Below are 22,537 nucleotides of genomic sequence, written 5' to 3'. Positions count from 1 at the left end.
CTCTATCTTCCTCTGTCTTTCTCTTTCCGCTCTCTCACATTCTCTCTCTCTTCCTCTCTCTCTCTTTCCCCTCTCTCTCATGCTCTCTCTTTCTCTGTCTCCCTCTTTCCTCTCTCTCTCATTCTCTCTCTTCCTCTGTCTCTCTCTTTCCCCTCTCTCTCATTCTCTCTCTTCATCTGTCTCTCTCTTCCCCCTCTCTCTCATTCTCTCTCGTCCTCTATCTCTCTTTCCCCTCTCTCTCATTCTCTCTCTTCCTCTGTCTCTCTCTTTCCCCTCTCTCTCATTCTCTCTCTTCCTCTGTCTCTCTCCTTCCCCTCTCTCTCATTCTCTATCTTCCTCTGTCTCTCTCTTTCCCCTCTCTCTCATTCTCTCTCTTCCTCTGTCTCTCTCTTTCCCCTCTCTCTCATTCTCTCTCTTCCTCTGTCTCTCTCTTTCCCCTCTCTCTCATTCTATCTCTTCCTCTGTTTCACCAAACTAACTTAGCCCCAATTCATACAGCTCTGTGGATAGATGGCAAACCCAACAACCCAAATCCAACCCGTGTGGTATTTCCAGCAAACTTTCCCTAATTTCAAAGAACACAAATAAAGAGTTTCATTTTGGTTGGCTAGGGTAGTGTGGGATTATCAAGCTATGGCTGGGTCTGTGGAGTCTCACTAGTTTAGTCCGACCGGGGGGCTATAGTGTATGTGTGTGTCAATGTGTGTCAATGTGTGTGCGTGTGTGGGTTTGCATGCTCGTGCATGCGTGGGTACGTGTGCGCGTGTGCGTGCGTGAGTGTGTGTGTAGAGAAAAACACAAGGTTGACCTGAAGTGTGGTCCACTCTGAGAACTCGGCCTTAAACATTTGTTGAACTTTGACCTTGTTGATAGAGGGAGACAGCTGTAAGAAACGCACACGGATCCATTCACACATTACACAGTCGTCTAGGCCACAATCCTTATGGGGGAACCATATTGTATACAGCAAAAGCCGTATGCTATGCGGCACCATACAGTAAGCTAGCTTGGCAACCAACCAATAGGCTCTATATAGATATCTGGTTGCCCAATGAGATATCAAGACAGAGAGCTAAAGCAACATTCTCAGCTGCTTCCGAGGCTGCTGGGAGGTTTTCACCGAGCCAAGCCTTGGAGGGTCGCCCATTCAGATAGGTTGTTCTATCGTTCTACCTCTTCTCCTCTCTCCCTCTCTAGTCCCCCTCCTCTCTCTCTCTCTCTCTCTCTCTCTCTCTCTCTCTCTCGCTCTCTCTCTCTCTGTCTCTACATTTCCCACAGTGAGTCTTTTTATGCCCTCAAGCAGGAGCGCTGTGTACAACCTCTCTTTATTGGCTAGGGTCAAGGACAGTTGCCAATAGCAACCTCGATTTTGATGGGGGTGGTGATGGGGTGGGGGAATTGGTGATGTCAGTTTGGCTATTTTCGAACGCAGAAGAAATAGTGTTGAAATGGGCGATGTGGACATGGAGAGAGAGAGAAGAGGAAAGAGAGAGGGAGAAGAGGAAAGAGAGGGAGTGAGGAGAAGGAGAGAGGGAGAAGAGGAAAGAGAGAGGGAGGGGAAGGAGAGAGGGAGAAGAGGAAAGAGAGAGGGAGGAGAAGGAGGAGAGAGGGAGAAGAGGAAAGAGAGAGGGAGGAGAAGGAGGAGAGAGGGAGAAGAGGAAAGAGAGAGGGAGGAGAAGGAGGAGAGAGGGCCGAAGGCCTGCAGTGACAGAGAGAGAAAGGGAGTTCTTTCATTTCAGAACATGCTGTGCAAACAAGCTCCTCTTTCTTATGCACACACACACACACACACACACACACACACACACACACACACACACACACACACACACACACACACACACACACACACACACACACACACACACACACACACACTGAGATGCATGTTCAATGGGCTGCTTCTAAGCTTGTGATTACTCATAATAGCAGCAGGATAAACAGCTAAAGGAAGTAACAGGCACTGAAGGAGGAGATACATATTTTATACTTCCTCAGTATTTGGTTTTTAACTCATAAAATTAACGACTTTCATCATCCTCGTCAACTGAAAGGGAAACCTGATTCATCTCCCCAATAAGAACTGTGATTAAGTTCCAATTTCTTACGAGAGGTTTAGTAAATACATTTTTTAAGGGAGGTTTAGTAAACACATTTTTAAGGGAGGGTTAGTAAACACATTTTTAAGGGAGGTTTAGTAAACACATTTTTAAGGGAGGTTTAGTAAACACATTTTTAAGGGAGGTTTAGTAAACACATTTTTAAGGGAGGTTTAGTAAACACATTTTTAAGGGAGGTTTAGTAAACACATTTTTAAGGGAGGTTTAGTAAACACATTTTTTAAGGGAGGTTTAGTAAACACATTTTTAAGGGAGGTTTAGTAAACACATTTTGAAGGGAGGTTTAGTAAACACATTTTTAAAGGAGGTTTAGTAAACACATCTTTTAAGGGAGGTTTAGTAAACACATTTTTTAATTAAGAGAGGTTTAGTAAACACATTTGAGGTGTACACTCCAGAGAACCAAGGGCCCGAAAGAGTTCTTCCACTGTCCCCCCTGGTTCCAGGTAAAACCCCTCTTGGGTTCCAGGTAGAACCTTTTTGGGTTCCATGTACAGCCCTCCGTGGAAAGGGTTCCACATGGAACCCAAAACGGTTCTACCTGGAACCCAAAACCATTCTAACTAGAACCAAAAAGGGTTTTTCAAAGGGAAGAACCCTTTTAGGGTCTAGATAGCACCTTTTTTTGTGAGTAGTGCTGCTGACATGCTGTAGTATGACAGAACTGAGCAATGTGTCCACCGACCAGCACTGCCTTCCAGTCTAGAGGCTCTAGAGAGAGCCAGACAGCACATCTCTCTCTTTTCCACTTTCTAGTTTTCTTTCCTCTTATCCTCTATGTTGCTGTCTCTCTCCCTCTCTCTCTCTCTCTCTCTTTCTTTGTCTCTCCCTCCATAATCCCTGCTCTCTCCCCCTTTCTCTCCATCTCCCTCTCAAGGTGGATGGGACACCAGTGTTGGTGGACAGGCTGCTTGGCCAGCTGTCGTGGGGCCTTGTGGGTAACACATGGAGGTCAGAGGGCCCCAGATACTGTAGACACCACTACCAGGGGACCAACCTGGCTCCTCTCTCTCTCTCTCTCTCTCTCTCTCTCTCTCTGTCTCTCTCTCTAACTGCTGCTGTCCACTCTCTCCAGGACGCGTCACTCTGCCTGACCCTTGCAGGCAGCAACACCATTTGCAAACTGGACACAGATGTAGACAACCCACTGCCCTTGGATGGCTCTCCCTTAAATGATGCTGACCACATCACAATGTTGACCGAGCCTACGTTAGATAAGACGGCGTTGCATTAAATACTATGTGGGCACCCTGGAAATATTCCACTAAGCTGCATTTTAAAGGCCCGTAGGCCATTTTTATGAGTAATTCAAGACAGAAGTATTTGACCCAAGGGATACTTAACCCAAAGTAAACCTGTGTGACAAATGAAAATCACATTAAAAAAGAATAACAAAATAAATCCAAGGGAGAGAGAGAGAATAAACCAAATCCATAAACATATGAATCCCATGTATTAGTCAACACCATGGTCTGATTCCCTCACTGCTATGCAAACTTCTCCATTGTTAGTGTGGCCCGGCAGAGGATGCGACTGCCTGACGATGACGTCTAATCACCAACAAAGGGCCCCTGGCAAACGGGTCACGGCTTCAACGCTGCTCGAGGTGCACATAACCCATGTGACGTGAAAATGACCAGAGTGACGGAATAGCTCTACTCTGTGTGTGTGTGTGTGTGTGTGTGTGTGTGTGTGTGTGTGTGTGTGTGTGTGTGTGTGTGTGTGTGTGTGTGTGTGTGTGTGTGTGTGTGTGTGTGTGTGTGTGTGTGTGTGTGTGTGTGTCAGGGTGAGGGGAGTGGCTGTGTTACTCTTAGAGGGGGGGAAACGAACGTCCACACTTAGCTTAGTCGCTAAATATAGCACTACAGAGTGAAGCAGTGGCGACCCGGGCACGACTAGTGGCTAACTGTCTCCCATGGCTAACGAGAGTAGCTTTAGCCTAGCGGTGGGTGACAGTGTGTTAGCTGTTTGGTAAGAAGAGCTATACTGGCCAGATGAGAGAGACATTAGAGTGTGCATTTTCTTCAGCCTACCACCCCGTCTAGTAACGGCCTTGATGGTTGCTATGGAGATGACGTACTGCACTCTGAAAATTGCCCTTTTCACTTTGAGGATCTCAAGAACATTTTGAGGGGTGGTTGGGTTTACTTACAATCCAAGCAGGAGGTCGAACGTCTTAGCTTCTTTGAACTATTGTGGACAGGCCTATGACACATTCTCAAAATCCCTTGAAATCCAAAGTTATTTGTCCAAATCCACATAACACTCTCTCAGGCCAAAGACAGAAGGAGCTCAAGCTCGTCTTAGTTTTTAAGTACTATTTTGGATATTTTCCAATTTGCCAGTAGACATCATTAATAGCCTCGAAAAAAAGGAGTTATTTGTCCAAATATGTCTAAATCCACATAACATGCTGTCAGACCGAACACTTAGCTCCTGAAATGAGTCAAGTAGCCTCCCCTCCATCTCCCTCAGAGGCTAGCATCTGCTGGCCCCATTTCTCCCCCATTTGTGTTTAAAGCTGGAGGAACAGAAACAACAACAACAACATCAACACAGTAAAGGAGACAGCTAACAAGACAACAAAGCCAGGAGAGGACAGATAGCCGACGCACGTGCTCCCTCCCTAGAGCTCTGCAACCCGACCCGAGCCCGACAGGCCCCCGACATTATGTATGGGGTTCGGGGTGGGTAGGGATGGGGTTTTTTTCATCACTAACCAGGGAACGGGTTGAGCTGTGGTATCACTAAATTGATCACTAACGTTTTGAAGCTGCGCAGTACAGTCCTATCTGACTGTCACATCATGGTGTCAGAAGTGCTTCAACCTCGTCACATATAAAACAGGAGAGGAAATAATAACGTCGGGTTTTTCTCTGTGTTTAGCGTGACGGAGAAGTAGCTAACAGCTCACTGCCCTCTTATGTCTCATCATTGAGCAGCTCAAGCGGAGCAGTTGCTATGGATACTTGCAGACTCAAAGCAGGCAGGAGCAGAGTGCGGGCGAGTGGCAGACAGAGAGGAGCAGCTAATGGATTTACTAACGGAGGAAGTTATTGCTGATTTTGGGTTTCGGGCAGGGCCTTAAATTTGGCAGCATCAGGCCTGGGTAGGGTAAGGCCTGAATGTCGCAAGCATGGGTAGGGCTCGCTCTTAAAATTCATGCCCGTACAGAGCTCTATTCCTCCATCCTTGCTCAGAATGTCTGTGTCCTCGCTATGGTAGTTCGCTAGTCAATATGCTTAGCCGCTAATGCTAGCTTCCACGGCTGTGTGCTGTGACAGCGATTCAAACAAGCAGTATCTCCATCGGCCACGGGGTTAGAGAGCAGTGTGGAGAAGCCCCGTTGGCAAAGGCAGAGTGAGGCTTTAGCCCAGAGAGAGGGACACCGATGGGGGATCTCTGCAGTTATACCCGACTAGCAGTGGAGGGCATGTCATCGAGCGGGATTTGTTTTTTGTTGTTGTGCTGGTCACAATGGGAGATAAGAGAAGAGGCACAATATCAAACAAACAACTGAGGTGGAGAGAAAAGAAGGGAAGGAGGGCGAGAGATGTGTTACTGAGGGAAACAGATGGGGGGAGATGATGATGACAAAGAGCTGGGTAGTGGGGTACTTTTCTCAGTCTGAGTCCCGATACTGGCCGGAAAGCCCAGAAATGATTGGCTTGTGCCCTTGTCAGTTACACAAACCTCCCTTAAGCAAACTGAAAGTGAGCTTCTATGTAAAATGACAAGATACTTCCGTGACAGCAGAGTGCCATTAACACCAAACAACGTCACACAGCTTTCTCAGAACCTAAGGGCATGTGGGAGGAAAACGGTTGAGTATTGGTTTAGGTAAATGAGTGACTCTTATCTGTTAGCTAAAGCAACGTACCGCAATGCGCCTATGTGGAAGTGCCTTGTGTGTTTCTATGTTTGCGGCTAGGACATCTCTAAAAACAGTTATGTGGGAACTCCCTCAGTGCAAACATAGTCCTGAAATTAGGCACCTGTGTTTCGGAGGCCATTCATAGTGACTCACATAGGCATATAGGGCTATATGGAAGTAAATGCCCAACTACATGCTAGAACCTGTACAACGTATAACTACATGCAGGTCGGGATATCCGATAACAGTACGTTTCCTATGTCTGATGGTTCGTGTGAGAGTCTGACAGGTTTTCAACAAGCTAAGTTCAAGCTGAGTTCTTTACAGTAGTGGGACTGGATCTTCAACTCAGTGTTAGGTCTTACAGAGTTCTGATTATATCTGATATAATCTTATTTCATGAATCATCAAATTGGGATGATTTGTGTGTGTGTCAGACATCTAGTGAATTTAGCTAGTCCAAGGAGAGGCCTTGATCAAAACCTGTGTGATAGAGAAGCAGGCTATGCAGAAAGTCAAATATAAATGTTGTCAACAAGGGGAGCATGTCAATTTTTTTAAATATATATTTTTAAATATGATTTAAATATAATTAGCATGTTAAAACTTTTTGTGACACAAACAGAATATTTGGCCAATTGAATGAATGGGGAGAACATTTTTGTGACACGTCTTCAGAGCACGAAGGCTCTAACATACTCCCCGCCTGTGCTCTTGTTGGGCCCAACAAACAAACACACACACACACACACACACACACACACACACACACACACACACACACACACACACACACACACACACACACACACACACACACACACACACACACACACACACACACTTGCACACTACTACTGCAGACGTCAAGCAAGCAGTGGTGTAAAGTGCTTAAGTCTAAATGATTTAAAGAACTATTTTAGTCGTTTTTGGGGGTATCTGTACTTTATTTTACTATTTATATTTTTGTCAACTTTTACTTTTACTCCACTACATTCCTAAAGAAAATAATGTACTTTTTACTCCATACATGTTCCCTGACACCCAAAAGTACTCGTCACATTTTGAATGCTCAGCAGCACAGAGAAATGGTCCAATTCACGCACTTATCAAGAGAACATCCTTGGTCATCTCTCCTTCCTCAGACTCACAAAACACACATTCTTGCTGGAGTGTGCCCCAGAATATCTGTAAATTTAAAAAACAAGAAAATGGTGCTATGTGGTTTGCTGAATATAAGGAATTTGAAATGATTTATACTTTCACTTTTTGATAATGGGGCGGCAGGAGGCCTAGTGGTTAAAGTGTTGGGACAGTAACCGAAATGTTGCTAGGTCGAATCCACAAACTGACAAGGTAGAAATGTGTCGTTCTGCCCCTGAACAAGGCAGTTAACCCACTGTTACTGGGCCGTCATTATGATTAAAATGTTCTTAACTGACTTGCCTTGTTAAATAAAAGGTTGAATTTAAAAATATATATAGTTAAGTATATTTTAGCAATAACATTTACTTTTGATACTTAAGTATATTTAAAACCAAATACTTTGACTTTTACTCAAGTAGTATTTTACTGGGTGACTTTACTTTTACTTGAGTCATTTTCTATTAAGGTATCTTTACTCTTACTCAAGTATGACAATTGTGTACACACGCACACACACACACACACACACACTTGCACTCCTTCCTTGCATCAACGTCCCTATTCAAGCTTCCTCTCGTCATCACCTCTGTTCTGCTTCAACCAGCCGCCGTCTTCTCTGCCAACAAGTCTGACGCTTCTGCTTTGTGTCAGGCGGGCTCCTTGTGACTATCAAAACCCTCTGTTCCTCTTTCAAAAAAGACACCTCTCTCTTAACGACATTTACACTTCTTACTGAATCACAACGCCGGACACAGTGTTTACTGGCTCTGCGTCGCTCCTTCTGAATGACTTCACCTTCGCCTGACTGAGCGGGAAGACTCACGCTTTTTCCATTGAGTCAGAGAGCTAGCCAGTAAACACTACACATGCCTTCCAATGGGGAAAACAAGGGAGAGCTTATGGAAACTTACTGAATCTATTGACGTTGCTCTGGGTTGGTTAGTCAGTGACACAATGTACTGCATGTTTTAATGAACTTTAAATAAGAAGAAGCGGCCATTACACTGACAAAGTGCACAGCGTAGAATGTGAATAGCATTGGCGCCATCAGTTCCATTGCAGTGTGCATCAGTGGAGTAAGGGTGCATGACGTGTGTCTTCTTCATTGGTGTGTTGATGAACGCCGGCTTGCTCGAGGCGGGAGAAACCGGAAAAGGACAACATGGCAGTGGAGTAGGCCGATTCCAGCAAGAAGAAGATGTGGCATTTCAATGTGTCAGATAGAGTGACAGATGAATTGCTTACAGCAGCTCAGGGTTATGTCTACTTGATCTCAGTGTCATAAAAACCCTTCATTTTTATAGATTCTGCATGAGGAAATGACTTACTTCCTGTACAACTCAATCATAGAAAGTGATTGCAAGATATACAGTCATGCAAAACAACCTTGGAGTGTGATGCACAGAAGGCTTACTGTCATTGTTATGCCATTCATCCAACATCCACCACAGACTCTGCAACCATCCACCCTGGCCATACACGGGAACAAATACCCTAGAATGTACTGGGTTCGGAACAGAGTTCCGTTGTCCGAGAGTACAAAGTTTTGGATCACCGTTCCATGCTCCTTCACTCCCTCCCTCGCGGGTTGGGCTGCGTCACAAATGGCAAAGCCCTATCAAAAGTAGTGAACTATATAGGGGGAAAAGGTGACATTTGGGACGCACTCCTTGGGGTTTTAATTCAGGTGTACAGTACATGACTTTCAAAAATCCTAACATCACATTAAACGTCTTTCCTGTAGTTTTTTCTTCCGTCTTGCCAACGTAGTGGTGCGCACACTAAACGATGTGGCACAGACGGGGTCACACACTAAACGATGTGACACAGACGGGGTCACACACTAAACGATGTGACATAGACGGGGTCACACACTAAACGATGTGACACAGACGGGGTCGCACACTAAACGATGTGGCACAGACGGGGGTCACAGACTAAACGATGTGACACAGACGGGGTCGCACACTATACGATGTGACACAGACGGGGTCGCACACTATACGATGTGGCACAGACGGGGGTCACACACTAAACGATGTGGCACAGACGGGGTCACACACTAAACGATGTGACACAGACGGGGTCGCACACTAAACGATGTGACACAGACGGGGTCACACACTATACGATGTGGCACAGACGGGGTCGCACACTAAACGATGTGGCACAGACGGGGTCGCACACTATATGATGTGGCACAGATGGGGTCGCACACTAAACGATGTGGCACAGACGGGGTCGCACACTATACGATGTGGCACAGACGGGGTCGCACACTAAACGATGTGGCACAGACGGGGTCGCACACTAAACGATGTGACACAGACGGGGTCAGACACTATACGATGTGGCACAGACGGGGGTCACACACTAAACGATGTGGCACAGACGGGGTCGCACACTAAACGATGTGGCACAGACGGGGGTCACACACTATACGATGTGGCACAGACGGGGGTCACACACTAAACGATGTGGCACAGACGGGGGTCACAGACTAAACGATGTGGCACAGACGGGGGTCACAGACTAAATGATGTGACACAAACGGGGTCGCACACTATACGATGTGACACAGACGGGGTCGCACACTATACGATGTGGCACAGACGGGGGTCACACACTAAACGATGTGGCACAGACGGGGTCACACACTAAACGATGTGACACAGACGGGGTCACACACTAAACGATGTGGCACAGACGGGGGTCGCACACTAAACGATGTGACACAGACGGGGTCGCACACTAAACGATGTGACACAGACGGGGTCGCACACTAAACGATGTGGCACAGACGGGGTCACACACTAAACGATGTGGCACAGGCGGGGTCGCACACTAAACGATGTGGCACAGGCGGGGTCACACACTAAACAATGTGACACAGACGGGGTCACACACTATACGATGTGGCACAGACGGAGGTCACACACTAAACGATGTGACACAGACGGGGGTCACACACTAAACGATGTGACACAGACGGGGTCACACACTAAACGATGTGGCACAGGCGGGGTCGCACACTAAACGATGTGGCACAGACGGGGTCGCACACTATACGATGTGGCACAGACGGGGTCACACACTAAACAATGTGACACAGACGGGGTCACACACTATACGATGTGGCACAGACGGAGGTCACACACTAAACGATGTGGCACAGACGGGGTCGCACACTAAACGATGTGACACAGACGGGGTCACACACTAAACGATGTGGCACAGACGGGGTCACACACTAAACGATGTGGCACAGACGGGGGTCACACACTAAACGATGTGACACAGACGGGATCACACACTAGAAGATTCCTCACTTGGTCGTGATGATTCTCGATGCCACGCTGTCTCGCCGAAACAACAATGCGACGATGTGATTAGATTTAACGTAACTGCGACGAGCTGTGGCTCAAAGCAGCCTCATAAACGTTTTCGGTCAGACGTTCACGCTTGCCATACAGAGTTGAAATATCTAGCCAATACATTTGGAACACTGGTAGTGAACTTCAGAGCTGTAACGATTTGATACTTTGGCTTTGGTTAAAGGCAAGTACAAACGCATACTAGTAGTAGACATCGCTCCTGCTAGAGAGTCCACACATTCTGGGTGATGTGATGCAACGTCATCATCTCACTGGCTTCTTCTCTGGAGAGCTCTCATTGGCTACTGCTGGTCACCGTTCTCAAAACTTGTCGTTTCATATCTCACTCTACAAGAGCCTTGCAGACTTTGGGTCGATGAAATAAAACCTGTTTGAAAATATCGAGATGTCTGGGACCGCTCAAAGACGAGATCATATCGCTCACATATCGCGTCTCTGGTCCTCTAACTATAAACCAGCATCGGTGACAGCCGCGCACCCCGAGCAGGCAACGACATGAGGATTTTGTCTCTGTGCTCTAAAACTTGTCTGGGACAGGTGAATCAGGCCCAAAACCATGTAGTGTACACCCGGGTTTAGCCGTCCCACATGCCAGCGCAGGAACCCAACGAGGCGGAAGGTTCCATGTGCGTATCCATTTCCCCACGCTTTCCTGCCCCTGACATACTTGTAGGGATAGGATCTCGTTAATCCAAAGGTAAGATGAATGGCGGCACTGTGTCTGAGTGTTGGGGGGGGGGGGGGGCAGAGGGGGTAGGCAGAAGGGAAACCAGTCCCCAGCGGACAGTGATGCAGTCAGCTAGGCACAAAGACTGGCTCAGCCCTCAGTCCTGCTCTCCCTCTCACAAACGGGGCAAATGAAATGGATAAATACATACAGTGCATATCCTGCTTGGGCTCCGTATGCAATCTTATATCATCATGAAGTATTTGAGACCGAGATCTTAATCTTCTATGATCTTAAACCTTGTATAAAAATGGAAGAATTTAGTATTTGAAATTGTGATCTTCATCTTGACACTTGTAGCGGTCGTGTCGTATTAGGGTTCCACCCACTGTTGTCCATGCGATATGGATGTATTTGCATATAAATGGCACGGTGTGCGTGCTAGGTCAAAGGTCGTAGAGGTAGAGCATGTCAATATGGAGGGTGTAGATCTGGATACTACTAGATTGAAGCCTTGACTAAAGTCCACTTTAGTCTTCTGTGCCTGTCCCTTCTGTCTTGGCAAGGAAAAGGTGAAGGACCCAGGTAGATGAGTGCTTGTCAATAGCGCCTGAAAGCATGGCCAGGGACAAAGGGGGAACTTCTGTGAGTTATCAAAATGCATTACGCGACATTGGAATTGAACTAAACACAAAAACAACATTTTATGTTGGACTCAATCATCAGACGAATCCAATTTGGTTCAGGGCCAGGTTGTCTTGGTTTTTAGACATACTGTAGTAAAATAATGTGATTGAGGGATTGGGGATTTTTTTTGTAACCAATTTTTATTGTTGGGGACTAATGACTTCTTTACATGTCTGAACAAAAGAAATGGCAGAGGGATTTTGGGCAAATCCAATGACAAATGACCAATTATTATGACTTTCTCCCAAGGAATATTAGTGAAACGTAGAAAGTGCTATGCGAAAACATGTGTATCTCAGTAAATCCCCTCTGACATCCACTTCATTCATACCCAGAGTATTCTAAAGTTGTTAGTTAAAGGAAAGGTCATCCCTAGGACGCAGATGAGGAACTAACACAACACACACAGACACCCAGAGCCCCAGGTATGTGAGTCATGTAAGTAGAGCTTCAGAAGAGTCACTGGAGCTTTTCCAGGGGGATGGACTGGTTAAAGTCCCCTCTTCAATAACAACACAAATAGACAGTTGTTCTTACATAAAGCCTTATTTTTAAAAATGAAACAAACGATATGAAAAGCATGTCATATATCCTGATTCATTTATCATAGTATTGACATTGCTAATGACCTGGTTGCCTTCAGCTGTCTGCCTTGTTAAACAACTGTGATTTGAAAGGCCTCAAGCTGAAAAAGATGATCAAGCTTATGTACAGTATAGGGCAGACATAGCATCTATAATAAATCCCCAACATTTTGTTCCATTGGATTTCTAAAAGCTTATAACAACAGTGAATAAGCCATTCAACTGCATATTAAGGCTGTCTATTGCCCCTTCACACCAATTGCTACAGATGACTCGGCAAGCATGAAGGCAATCGCAGTATAATGCAGTAATGATGTAACCACCCCATCCCTTAGTCACCTAAGTTTGATTTATTAGGATCCCAATTAGCTGACGCCAATGGAGACAGCTAGTCTCACTGGGGTGTAGCACATAACGAGGAAGAGATTGCTGACAAAATACTTTACAATTTACATACGTTTAAAAACATTAACATGTAGTGTGTGTGTGTGTGTGTGTGTGTGTGTGTGTGTGTGTGTGTGTGTGTGTGTGTGTGTGTGTGTGTGTGTGTGTGTGTGTGTGTGTGTGTGTGTGTGTGTGTGTGTGTGTGTGTGTGTGTGTGTGTGTGTGTGTCTATCATTTACACATAAAAACAGCAAAAAAAGAAACGTCCTCTCACTGCCAACTGCGTTTATTGTCAGCAAACTTAACATGTGTAAATATTTGTATGAACATAACAAGATTCAACAACTGAGACACAAACTGAACAAGTTTCAAAGACATGTGACTAACAGAAATTGAATAATGTGTCCCAGAACAAAGGGGGGGGGGTCAAAATTAAAAGTAACAGTCAGTTTCTGGTGTGGCCACCAGCTGCATTAATTACTGCAGTGCATCTCCTCATGGACTGCACCAGATTTGCGAGTTATTGATGTGAGATGATACCCGACTCTTCCACCAAGGCACATGCAAGTTCCTGGACATTTCTGGGGGGAATGGTTCTAGCCCTCACCCTCCGATCCAACAGGTCCCAGACGTGCTCAATGGGATTGAGATCCGGGCTCTTCGCTGGCCATGGCAGAAAACTGACATTCCTGTCTTGCAGGAAATCATGCACAGAACGAGCAATATGGCTGGTGGCTTTGTCATGATGGAGGGTCATGTCAGAATGAGCCTTTCAGGAAGAATACCACATGAGGGAGGAGGGTGTCTTCCCTGTAACGCACAGCGTTAAGATTGCCTGCAATGACAATAAGCCGGTGATGTCTGGTGAGGACCTGCCTTACAACAGGCCTACAAGCCCTCAGTCCAGCCTCTCTCAGCCTATTGCGGACAGTCTGAGCACTAATGGAGGGATTGTGCGTTCCTATGGTGTAACGTGGGCAGTTGTTGTTGCCATCCTGTACCTGTCTTAGGCGTCTCACAGTACAGACATTGCAACTTATTGCCCTGGTCACATCTGCAGTCCTCATGTCTCCTTGCAGCATGCCTAAGGCACGTTCCCGCAGATGAGCAGGGACCCTGGGCATCTTTCTTTTGGTGTTTGTCTGAGTCAGTAGAAAGGCCTCTTTAATGTCCTAAATTTTCATAACTGTGACCTTAATTGCCTACCATCTGTAAGCTGTTAGTATCTTAATGACCGTTCCACGGGTGCACGTTCATTAATTGTTTATGGTTAATTGAACAAGCATGGGAAACCGTGTTTAAACCCTTTACAATGAAGATCTGTGAAGTTATTTGGATTTTTACTCATTTTCTTTGAAAGACAGGGTCCTGAAAAAGGAATGTCTCTTTTTCTTGCTGAGTTTACATGAACAACTAGGAGACGTGCAATGGACACACTCTCTTCAGGGGATCATAAAAAAGGACACCCCCTTCCAGAGATGATGACCCCAGACATGATGACATTACAGAGCAATAATACAGTGATGCTTTGTGGGTAGTAAGAATATTGTTCTCATTTCTTACATTGCAGTGGGTAGGGAAATAATGGTCTAATAATGTATATATACTGTACTGTATCAGAAACACAATACACATAGGCCTACTGGTCGTCTGCATGGTTCAATGACACAATGATGAGGCATGCTTGAAAGAACATGATCAGCAGCCTGTCAATGCAAGAGAGTGACAAGGAACTGTGACCCCACAATTGATCTGCAGATACCCCCAACACACAAACACAAACTAGCTAAATCTTCCCCTATGACCCCAGAATGTTGATTCTCAAAACACGCTCAGAACCCTGCACTCATCCACACACACTTCCTTCCTCCAGCCAGGCTCAGAGAGACAGACCGTGATAACAACACTGTCACACGCCGGGAAATCAAATGCAGCTGGTCGCCTGGTCAACAAACGGAGGCCATCTGACGGAGACCAGATGGACAGAGACACCGAGGCGCGGTGAAGATTGACACTTTTTTGTATCTGGTCTGGAGGCCCTCAGGGCCAAACAGAAGTCTCATATAAAGTACTCGTACAATGAACTCACATAGAGGTGATGTAGGCCTATAGAAGCAGATCTCATGTACAGTAAAGCACTTGCTTAATATCAACACTGTAAGGGCCTTGCAGAATAACCCATACACACCTATCTGAAGAAATCGCATAGAAGTGGAACACAGAACTCGTATAAGGTGTGCTCATATGAATGTATATCATGCTCATTCTCATCACTGTAGCCTACTCAGCACTGTAGTCTGTTACAAAAGAAGTTTGTTCCGTGATCATGTACTGATGTCGTATCTTAATTTGATCATCCTGTTGTTGCAGGAATTTTCTTACACAGCAGGAGATGCAAACTTGTAGTGTATTCAAAGTTTAAAAAGGCTTCTAAAATGTGTGTAATGTCCTTTGGGTGGTGGACCATTATTGATACACATGGCAAAACTGGAAGCGTTGCAGTTCTTGACACACTCAAGCCAGTGCGCCTGGCACCTACTACCATACCCAATTCAAAGACACCTAAATATGTTGTCTTGCCCATTCGACCTCTGAATGGCACACGTACACAATCCATGTCTCAATTGTCTCAAGGCTTAAAAATCTCTTCATCAGTGACATCAATAAGGGATCATAGCTTTCACCTGGATTCACCTGGTCAGTCTATTTCATGGAAAGGGCAGGTGTTCCTAATGTTTTGCACAGTCAGTGTAAATATCCACATAATAACTGACATTTCCTGTTGCTGCAGGATTCTTGTCCTGCTGTGAGAAATTGAGTCAAATTTTGACACTGCATCTGTACCGCTCATTGTGTCCAATGTTTACTTCACAAACACTCTTGAATAATTTGCACAATTCAACAGTGGGAGTCAGTGTAAGGGGGTTTTGAAATTCAGAATTAGCTGTCTTCTGAGTAGTCTTGGTAGGCTATACACCACATCAACTTAATTGACCAGGGGTTGGAGATGGGTAGGATCTAGCACAAGTAAAACAGCAGCATATGATTGTCTGCTATAAGTGTTCAGTTTAGCTGTCATTATTTTGATGAGATATGGTAAAAAATGCAAAATAAAAGAGAATGACTGCATTTTGGAAAGTCCAAAACCTATTGAAATTATGTCAGATCATCATCAGATATCATGGCCCCATTCTTATTCAAATTAGATGAATTTCCAAGAAATGTGTCCAGACATTTATCGTGGTAGAAGTCTACAGGAGCATCTTTCGAGGTGGGCGCAACAGGTGGGAGTCGGTGTGAGCTCCTGACCGATGGCGGAATAAAACAACTTCGCAAGAAGACTTCATACCATGCAGATAGATGTATGAAATGTTTCACTTACACAAACGCATGGTAGATGAACGCCCATGCTCGTGGTCTCTCCAGCACGTTGTACAGTAAATTCTGCAGCCTTCGGTAACGGACGTTTCTGCGGCCGCTCTGAGCGCTGTATATGAGCGGCTTTCCCAGCAGGCTGAGCCGGGCTCCCTTGTTTCCTCTCAGGCTTTCCGAACCCCCGGCACCTGTAGCACTGGAGGCCGACAGCAAACCGTCCCCGGCACTGGCGTTGTTCATCATCCTTCGGCCGGACTCCACATCCTTCAAGTCATAGCCCTCGGCGCGGTGGCCCGGAGAAGTTTTCATCCAGAGCCCCGTGCCGCCTTCATCTCCGCTGTGGTTGCGGGGCATGGCATCACCAGGGCGGGCATGAAGTGCTGATGTGCAAAGGTCCCCTGGGGCATGCGTGGTTGTCTTGGAGGTGTAGATGTGGAGCTCTCTGAATGAACAGCAAATTAGGTATTCCAGCTCCTCGGAGTTAGATATGAAACCATAACCAATGCACGCTGTTTAACCCGTCTGTTTTTTTGACCGCCCTCTTTCGCCCTGTCAACCATCAGCACTCCGCATGCAGTGTCGGGTTTTCCACAGCTGTGTGTCGCCTGCGCGTAAACGAAATGCACTAAGCCCGCAATTCTTCAGTGGGAGCGTCTTGAGGTCCTGTTCCAACAACTGTTCACCACTATCCCAGGTCGTTTAAAGGGGAGTTGTAGTCAGCACGAAACGGGTGAACGCACTCGGCCCGTAAGGTTTGCATAAACACACAGGAAGTGAATTGCTTCGGTGAAAGGCGACTTTCTCACCAGTGGGATGAGCTCAGCCTGTTGCTTCCAATATAAATGTCCGCGGCGGAGGCGCACGATGATGGCTGGGGCCAGCCGATATGGGCGCATTAAATGCTAAAGAGAACGCACCACACAAATTGTTTCCAATTGAAGCATATGTCAACGTATTGATGACAATTCCATATCTTCAGATATTTTTGAGTCAGCCTATCCTCGTTCCCCGTGCTTGGAAACTGGTAGTATAAACTCAGCTAGCTTCGGAGTCCTTAGTGATTGAGAGGTGTTTCATTGTCAATTGAGCGCTTGAAACACAAGTCGCACTGAAAACCACGATTTTATTCAGGTGGCACTCAATTTCCCTTTAGGCAAAAACGACGCCAATAACTAAAGTGAAAAATTACGAGACGCATTTGAATGCTTTATTAAGTATTAAGTAGACCTAGTCTATAGCTTAATGAATTTTCCATTCAGAAGTGAAAATATATTCCATTCGATGGAAAAAAATAAACCGCAAACGGTATGACATCTGTATAAAATATCCAGACTACAGTAGCCTACACAGATGAAAAAGTCGTTCTGAATTCCACCCGCCGGCGCGCCATCCAAAACGACATTAGACCGCAGCAAAAATCATCCTTATGATCGTCTGGGATTTATTAATAATTATCTGAAGAATTCCCACATGCTAATATCCCCTCTTCTCCCCTTCTCTTAGTTCTCTGTCTGCAGCTACTAACACCACGACCACGTGACATGGCCCGAAATAAAATACCGAGACGCGGTGCAGTATAATAACCCACACATTAGATAGGTTGTTATATCTTATACATTTCCCAATTACTAAAATGATAGAAGTGGTTGATCTTCAAACAGAAATAGTTAACAAATTAATGGGGGATGGAGAACTTGGTTAGTTAATTTTGTTCAACCAAAAACAGACAGATCCACTGTTCATTCTTACTGAATGGCCGATGCTGCAAGATGTTGTTTTGCTGTAAAACTGTTGCCTGTAGAGGAAGTTGTGGCATGTGGCGTATTATTTTCTCATTCAGTGAACACACATTTCCTTTTGTCTATACCGCAAGCGCGGTAGAAAAGCAGTCACTGTATTATTCAATACTGCAATAGCACTTCTTAGAACAAAAAAACATGCTTGTATGTTGCCTGCTCTCTGATCTGTTTGTGCTCTTGCCAACACTCAATTGCTCATTGACAATTGCTCATTGACAGGCCTAACACAGTGAAGTTAGCATGATAGCACATTAAGACTGGGTGGCAAGTAGCCTAGCAGTTGGGCTAGCAGTTGGGCTAGCAGTTGGGCCAGTAACAGAAAGGTTGCTGGTTTGAATCGCTGAGCCGACGAGGCAAGGCGCCCTAATTGCACGCTAATCGCTCTTTTAAGTCTCTCTGGATAACAGCGTCTGTAAAAATGTAGGTTACTATAGAGCTTATTCAATATGTTTCGTCATCATGTAGGTCGTTTTTGGACATACTGTATATAAGTGCTGACCATGCAGGGACAACACTCATTTTGATGGCAGAAAGATCATTAAATGACATAAAGGAGAGAGGGGACAATATTCTCTGGATGGCATCAGGCTCTGTCGTAGCATGAGAGCCTGTAAGCGATAGCACCCTGTCAAGGAGTGTGTGTGTGTGTGTGTGTGTGTGTGTGTGTGTGTGTGTGTGTGTGTGTGTGTGTGTGTGTGTGTGTGTGTGTGTGTGTGTGTGTTTGACCCAACTACATAACTCTGACCCTTAGACAGGTCTGCACACACGGGATCTCTCTACTAGAGGTTAGTGCCTCTGTCCTTCCAATCCACCCTCTCCAGAATTGCATACAGTATATCAGGTGCGGACCGGGACTAGAACTCAGCCCTGACATTTCTAACACACCGGCCCATTGATTCCCTTGAGGCTCCCATTATTAGCCAGATAGTGATCATTTTGTGCAAAATACCCAAGTTAGACAGGCCCACTGGGCTACAAATTGACCAGCCCATCTGGCATTTGCCCGAAATGCCAGAAGGCCAATCCATCCCTGCAGTTTATGAAGGGCAAACAGAGATAAACTCCATCCATACACTGATGATCCTCTGACATAAGTACACCATCTGCTGGTGAATAATGGTTAGTTACTCAGTAGGTAATTATATTGCACCGTCTCGGAAACCATCTTTGTCCCCCACGAAGAATTCGGGGAGGGGACTGTGGATCTGTCTCCGTCCGTTTGTTAAAACATTCATACGTTCGTCACATGCGGTATCTCAGACAGCACTGGGCCGATTTTGACGAAACTTGGGTGAATGATGCGTCATGCCATAAAGATCCGGCCTTGTTTTGAAGGCCTTCTTTTGAGGTGACATTAATTTACTGGAACTGTTTTCTGTTTGTTTGTTTGACTATATTCTTGAAAAACACAATTCAGACACTATGCATCAGTTATGACACAGTAGGATGGCGTTTCAATTATGCACGGGAAGTGGATTGTGTAATTTAAACTAAACTAAACAATAGAATCAATGCATTTTTTTCTTGGGAAATGATTTCAACTGAAACTCAGTAAACCTACCGTTATCGTTGCAACTGGGATATGGGTTGCACCAGTTTCCTGTGCCAAGCCCAATTTCCTGTACCTTCTGAGGGCCTCTTACTCCTAAGAATGTGTCAGTAGATGGTTCTTAAAGCTGTATATACCCCAGTACTGTACATGCAGTGAAAACTCAACATATCTCAACAACTCAAAACCTCTCGAAGCAGAGTGCACACAGATCTAACATCAGATAACCCAAACCTGAATCTGAACATTCTCCATTTAGGAGGATTCTAAATATCAGACCCTGCATGAGTGGTTAGAGGGACTCACTCCTCTGAACACGTAATCCAACGGGAGGATGCTTGATGCAGAATGTAGGCTAGCTGGGCTGTTCCCAAACTATTTCCCCCTCAATGCACAGAACAAAAGAGGAGGTCAACATAAAGAGAACAAACATTATGAAAATAATGAACGTGATTACTTTTCCGTTTTTCTCTGTGCGTTCTATTACTGATGAACCATAAAGATCATCATCATTTGGCCCTTAATGGAAGAGGTCACTTCCTGGAAGCTGGAAGACAAGTATCTTGGCTTTATTATATTGTATGATCTCTGGTCCTCACACACACACACACATGCACGCACGCACGAACACACACACACACACACACACACACACAGGTCGTGAGCTCTGATCCAGTGACAAGGGGCAGGGGCTAGATTGCCTGCAGATGTTGTTTCGGGGGGCCCTCTGCTTTCTTAACGAGAGGATGTGGAACATAAATCTCCGGGGACTTTGTTTGCCATGTGTCCTATAAGAGGTCAAACGAGAGAGCATTTTGGTACAACTTCCCCTTTCAGTGAGGGAAACCAACGTAGTCAGGGATGAAGGAATTATTTAAAGGAACTGTTTTACAGAGTTAAAGCTGTCCTGCAGTTTTCTTTGCAAAGTTGAAAACCTTCGTAGACTTGTTTGCTCAATTATTTTCCTTACTCCACTTCTCCCAAAAAATACTTTCATTACACTTTTTAGGTAAAAGGTGTGGTCAGAGAAAGTAAATGTACTTTTCATATTCTGAGGGAACTCTCACACACCAAAGACAACAGTTAGAAAAGGGGACACCCTTCCATTTAATGTTACAAATGATTCAGAACCGACTGATTTGGTGGGGACCGGCAGAACTAGAGCGCGCCTTGTGCCTTTTTTTATTCCTTAAAACATTGACTTATGGTGTTGCCATGATAGTACAAAAATAAAATGTAATTTATCGGTGTAGGTACTTGGTATGGAGAAGGGGGAAGACACGCTATCCCCCTTAGGAAAGGAGTAGTGTAGCAACCTTAAGCCAACACCTAGCGAGCTCGTTAAGAGGGTCAGACCTCTTGCTGTAATGGTTAAGGCGTGGGCTTGATAGTCGCTAGACCTGGGTTTGAGTTCCTGTCAGGGCTACTCCCGAATTTGCTACAACATAGCACCACGGTTGCTTTCCTTGACACTGGCCCTAAATGACCCATTTTTTTCTCCAGCTTGAACAATGTGAGGTGTACAGTTACTGATCTACAAAATATATTCCCTGCCACGTAATAAGCTTTGTGCAATTAAGATTCGTAGAGCTATGCCGCCCCTGGCTTTGCGACCCACCCCCACCCACCCCCACCAAACACTCAAGCACAACCACATTGATTGATTGAAGACAGCTTATGTCAATGGAATAACATTTCCTAGGATTTTCTACCTTCAGCAACGCTAGTGGATAAAATCAAATATTAAACTTGTCCTAATGATGACATCTGTGAGACGACACAGAGTCAGTCAAAATATGAATGGGAAGTGAGTCACAAATGAGGCATAATTTGACTGACATTATTTGGACATGGTAATTTGCAATTCTAGCTTTTGCGAATTCCTTACATGTTTGTCTTTGTAATGCTTAATTTGTCACAATTTGGAGTCTCCAAGATGTTCGTCCTGGATTTGGTCTCACGTCTTTCTACTTTCATGTGTACGACTCAAATGTTGGCCTGTTTTTTAAAGCTACACTGATACTGTGTTTGTTCTTATTCTCTCTCTCTCTCTCTCTCTCTCTCTCTCTCTCTCTCTCTCTATCTCTCTCTCTCTCTCCCTCTCTCTCTCTCTCTCTCTCTCTCTCTCTCTCTCTCTCTCTCTCTCTCTTTCTCTCTCTCTCTCTCTCTCCCTCCCTCCCTCTCTCTCTCTCTCTCCCTCCCTCTCTCTCTCCCCCCCCCCTCTCTCTCTCTCTCCCTGGGAGTTCTGTGAAGCTGCTTTGCTAAGATGCCTATCTGAGGAGATTGACAGAGGGCATGGCGGGGTTGAGTCTGTGGGACCAGAGAAAATATTAGTTTTCCCACAAGCAAGCAAGAAGATAGGCTTATACGCATAGCAACAGATACAACTTATTTTAGAGAGCATTTTCATTTTGACATAATGTACCAAGGTAATTGTGGGTTAAGAGCAATCTAGGCTGGTAAAATACACTTTTATGTAATCCAGGTTGGAAAATACACTTTGAATATGTATTGGAAGCATGTTCCCGCGGTCGCTGAGACTGCATACAGTGCCGGCGGTAAGTATTCAGACCCCTTGACTTTTTCCACATTTTGTTACATTACATCCTTAGTCTAAAATGGATTTAATAAAACAAATCTGTTGCAATCCTCACAGAAATTTAGCAAATTTATAACAAATAAAAAACAGAAAATCCTTGCTTACATAAGTATTCAGAACTTTGCTATGAGACTCGAAATTGAGCTCAGGTGCATCCTGTTTCCATTTATCATCCTTGAGATGTTTCTACAACTTGATTGGAGTCCACCTGTGGTAAATCCAATAGATTGGACACGATTTGGAAAGGCACACACCTGTCTATAAAACCAAGCCATTAGGTCAAAGGAATTGTCCGTAGAGCTACGAGACAGGATTGTGTAGAGGCACAGATCTGGGGAATGATACCAGCTAATTTCTG

At 45.1% G+C, this 22,537-nt stretch overlaps 1 protein-coding gene across 2 annotated transcripts in view; it reads right to left on the bottom strand.

The window, feature by feature from the left end:
• The window catches only part of LOC135536938 (potassium voltage-gated channel subfamily KQT member 5-like), a 195,671-nt gene extending 177,928 nt beyond the window's left edge, over positions 1-17,743 (bottom strand). For both annotated transcript variants that reach the window (XM_064963163.1, XM_064963167.1), the window contains exon 1: positions 16,240-17,743. In XM_064963163.1, coding sequence (XP_064819235.1) covers positions 16,240-16,586 — 347 coding nt within the window. In that variant the 5' untranslated portion in view covers positions 16,587-17,743. The remainder of the gene's footprint in view (positions 1-16,239) is intronic.
• Between the last annotated feature and the right edge of the window lie 4,794 nt (positions 17,744-22,537).

This window comes from Oncorhynchus masou, chromosome 5 (genome assembly GCF_036934945.1).
Source record: "Oncorhynchus masou masou isolate Uvic2021 chromosome 5, UVic_Omas_1.1, whole genome shotgun sequence".
NCBI lineage: Eukaryota > Metazoa > Chordata > Actinopteri > Salmoniformes > Salmonidae > Oncorhynchus > Oncorhynchus masou.
Note: the sequence above shows the minus strand (reverse complement) of the source record. Positions and strands in the feature narration are given on the sequence as shown.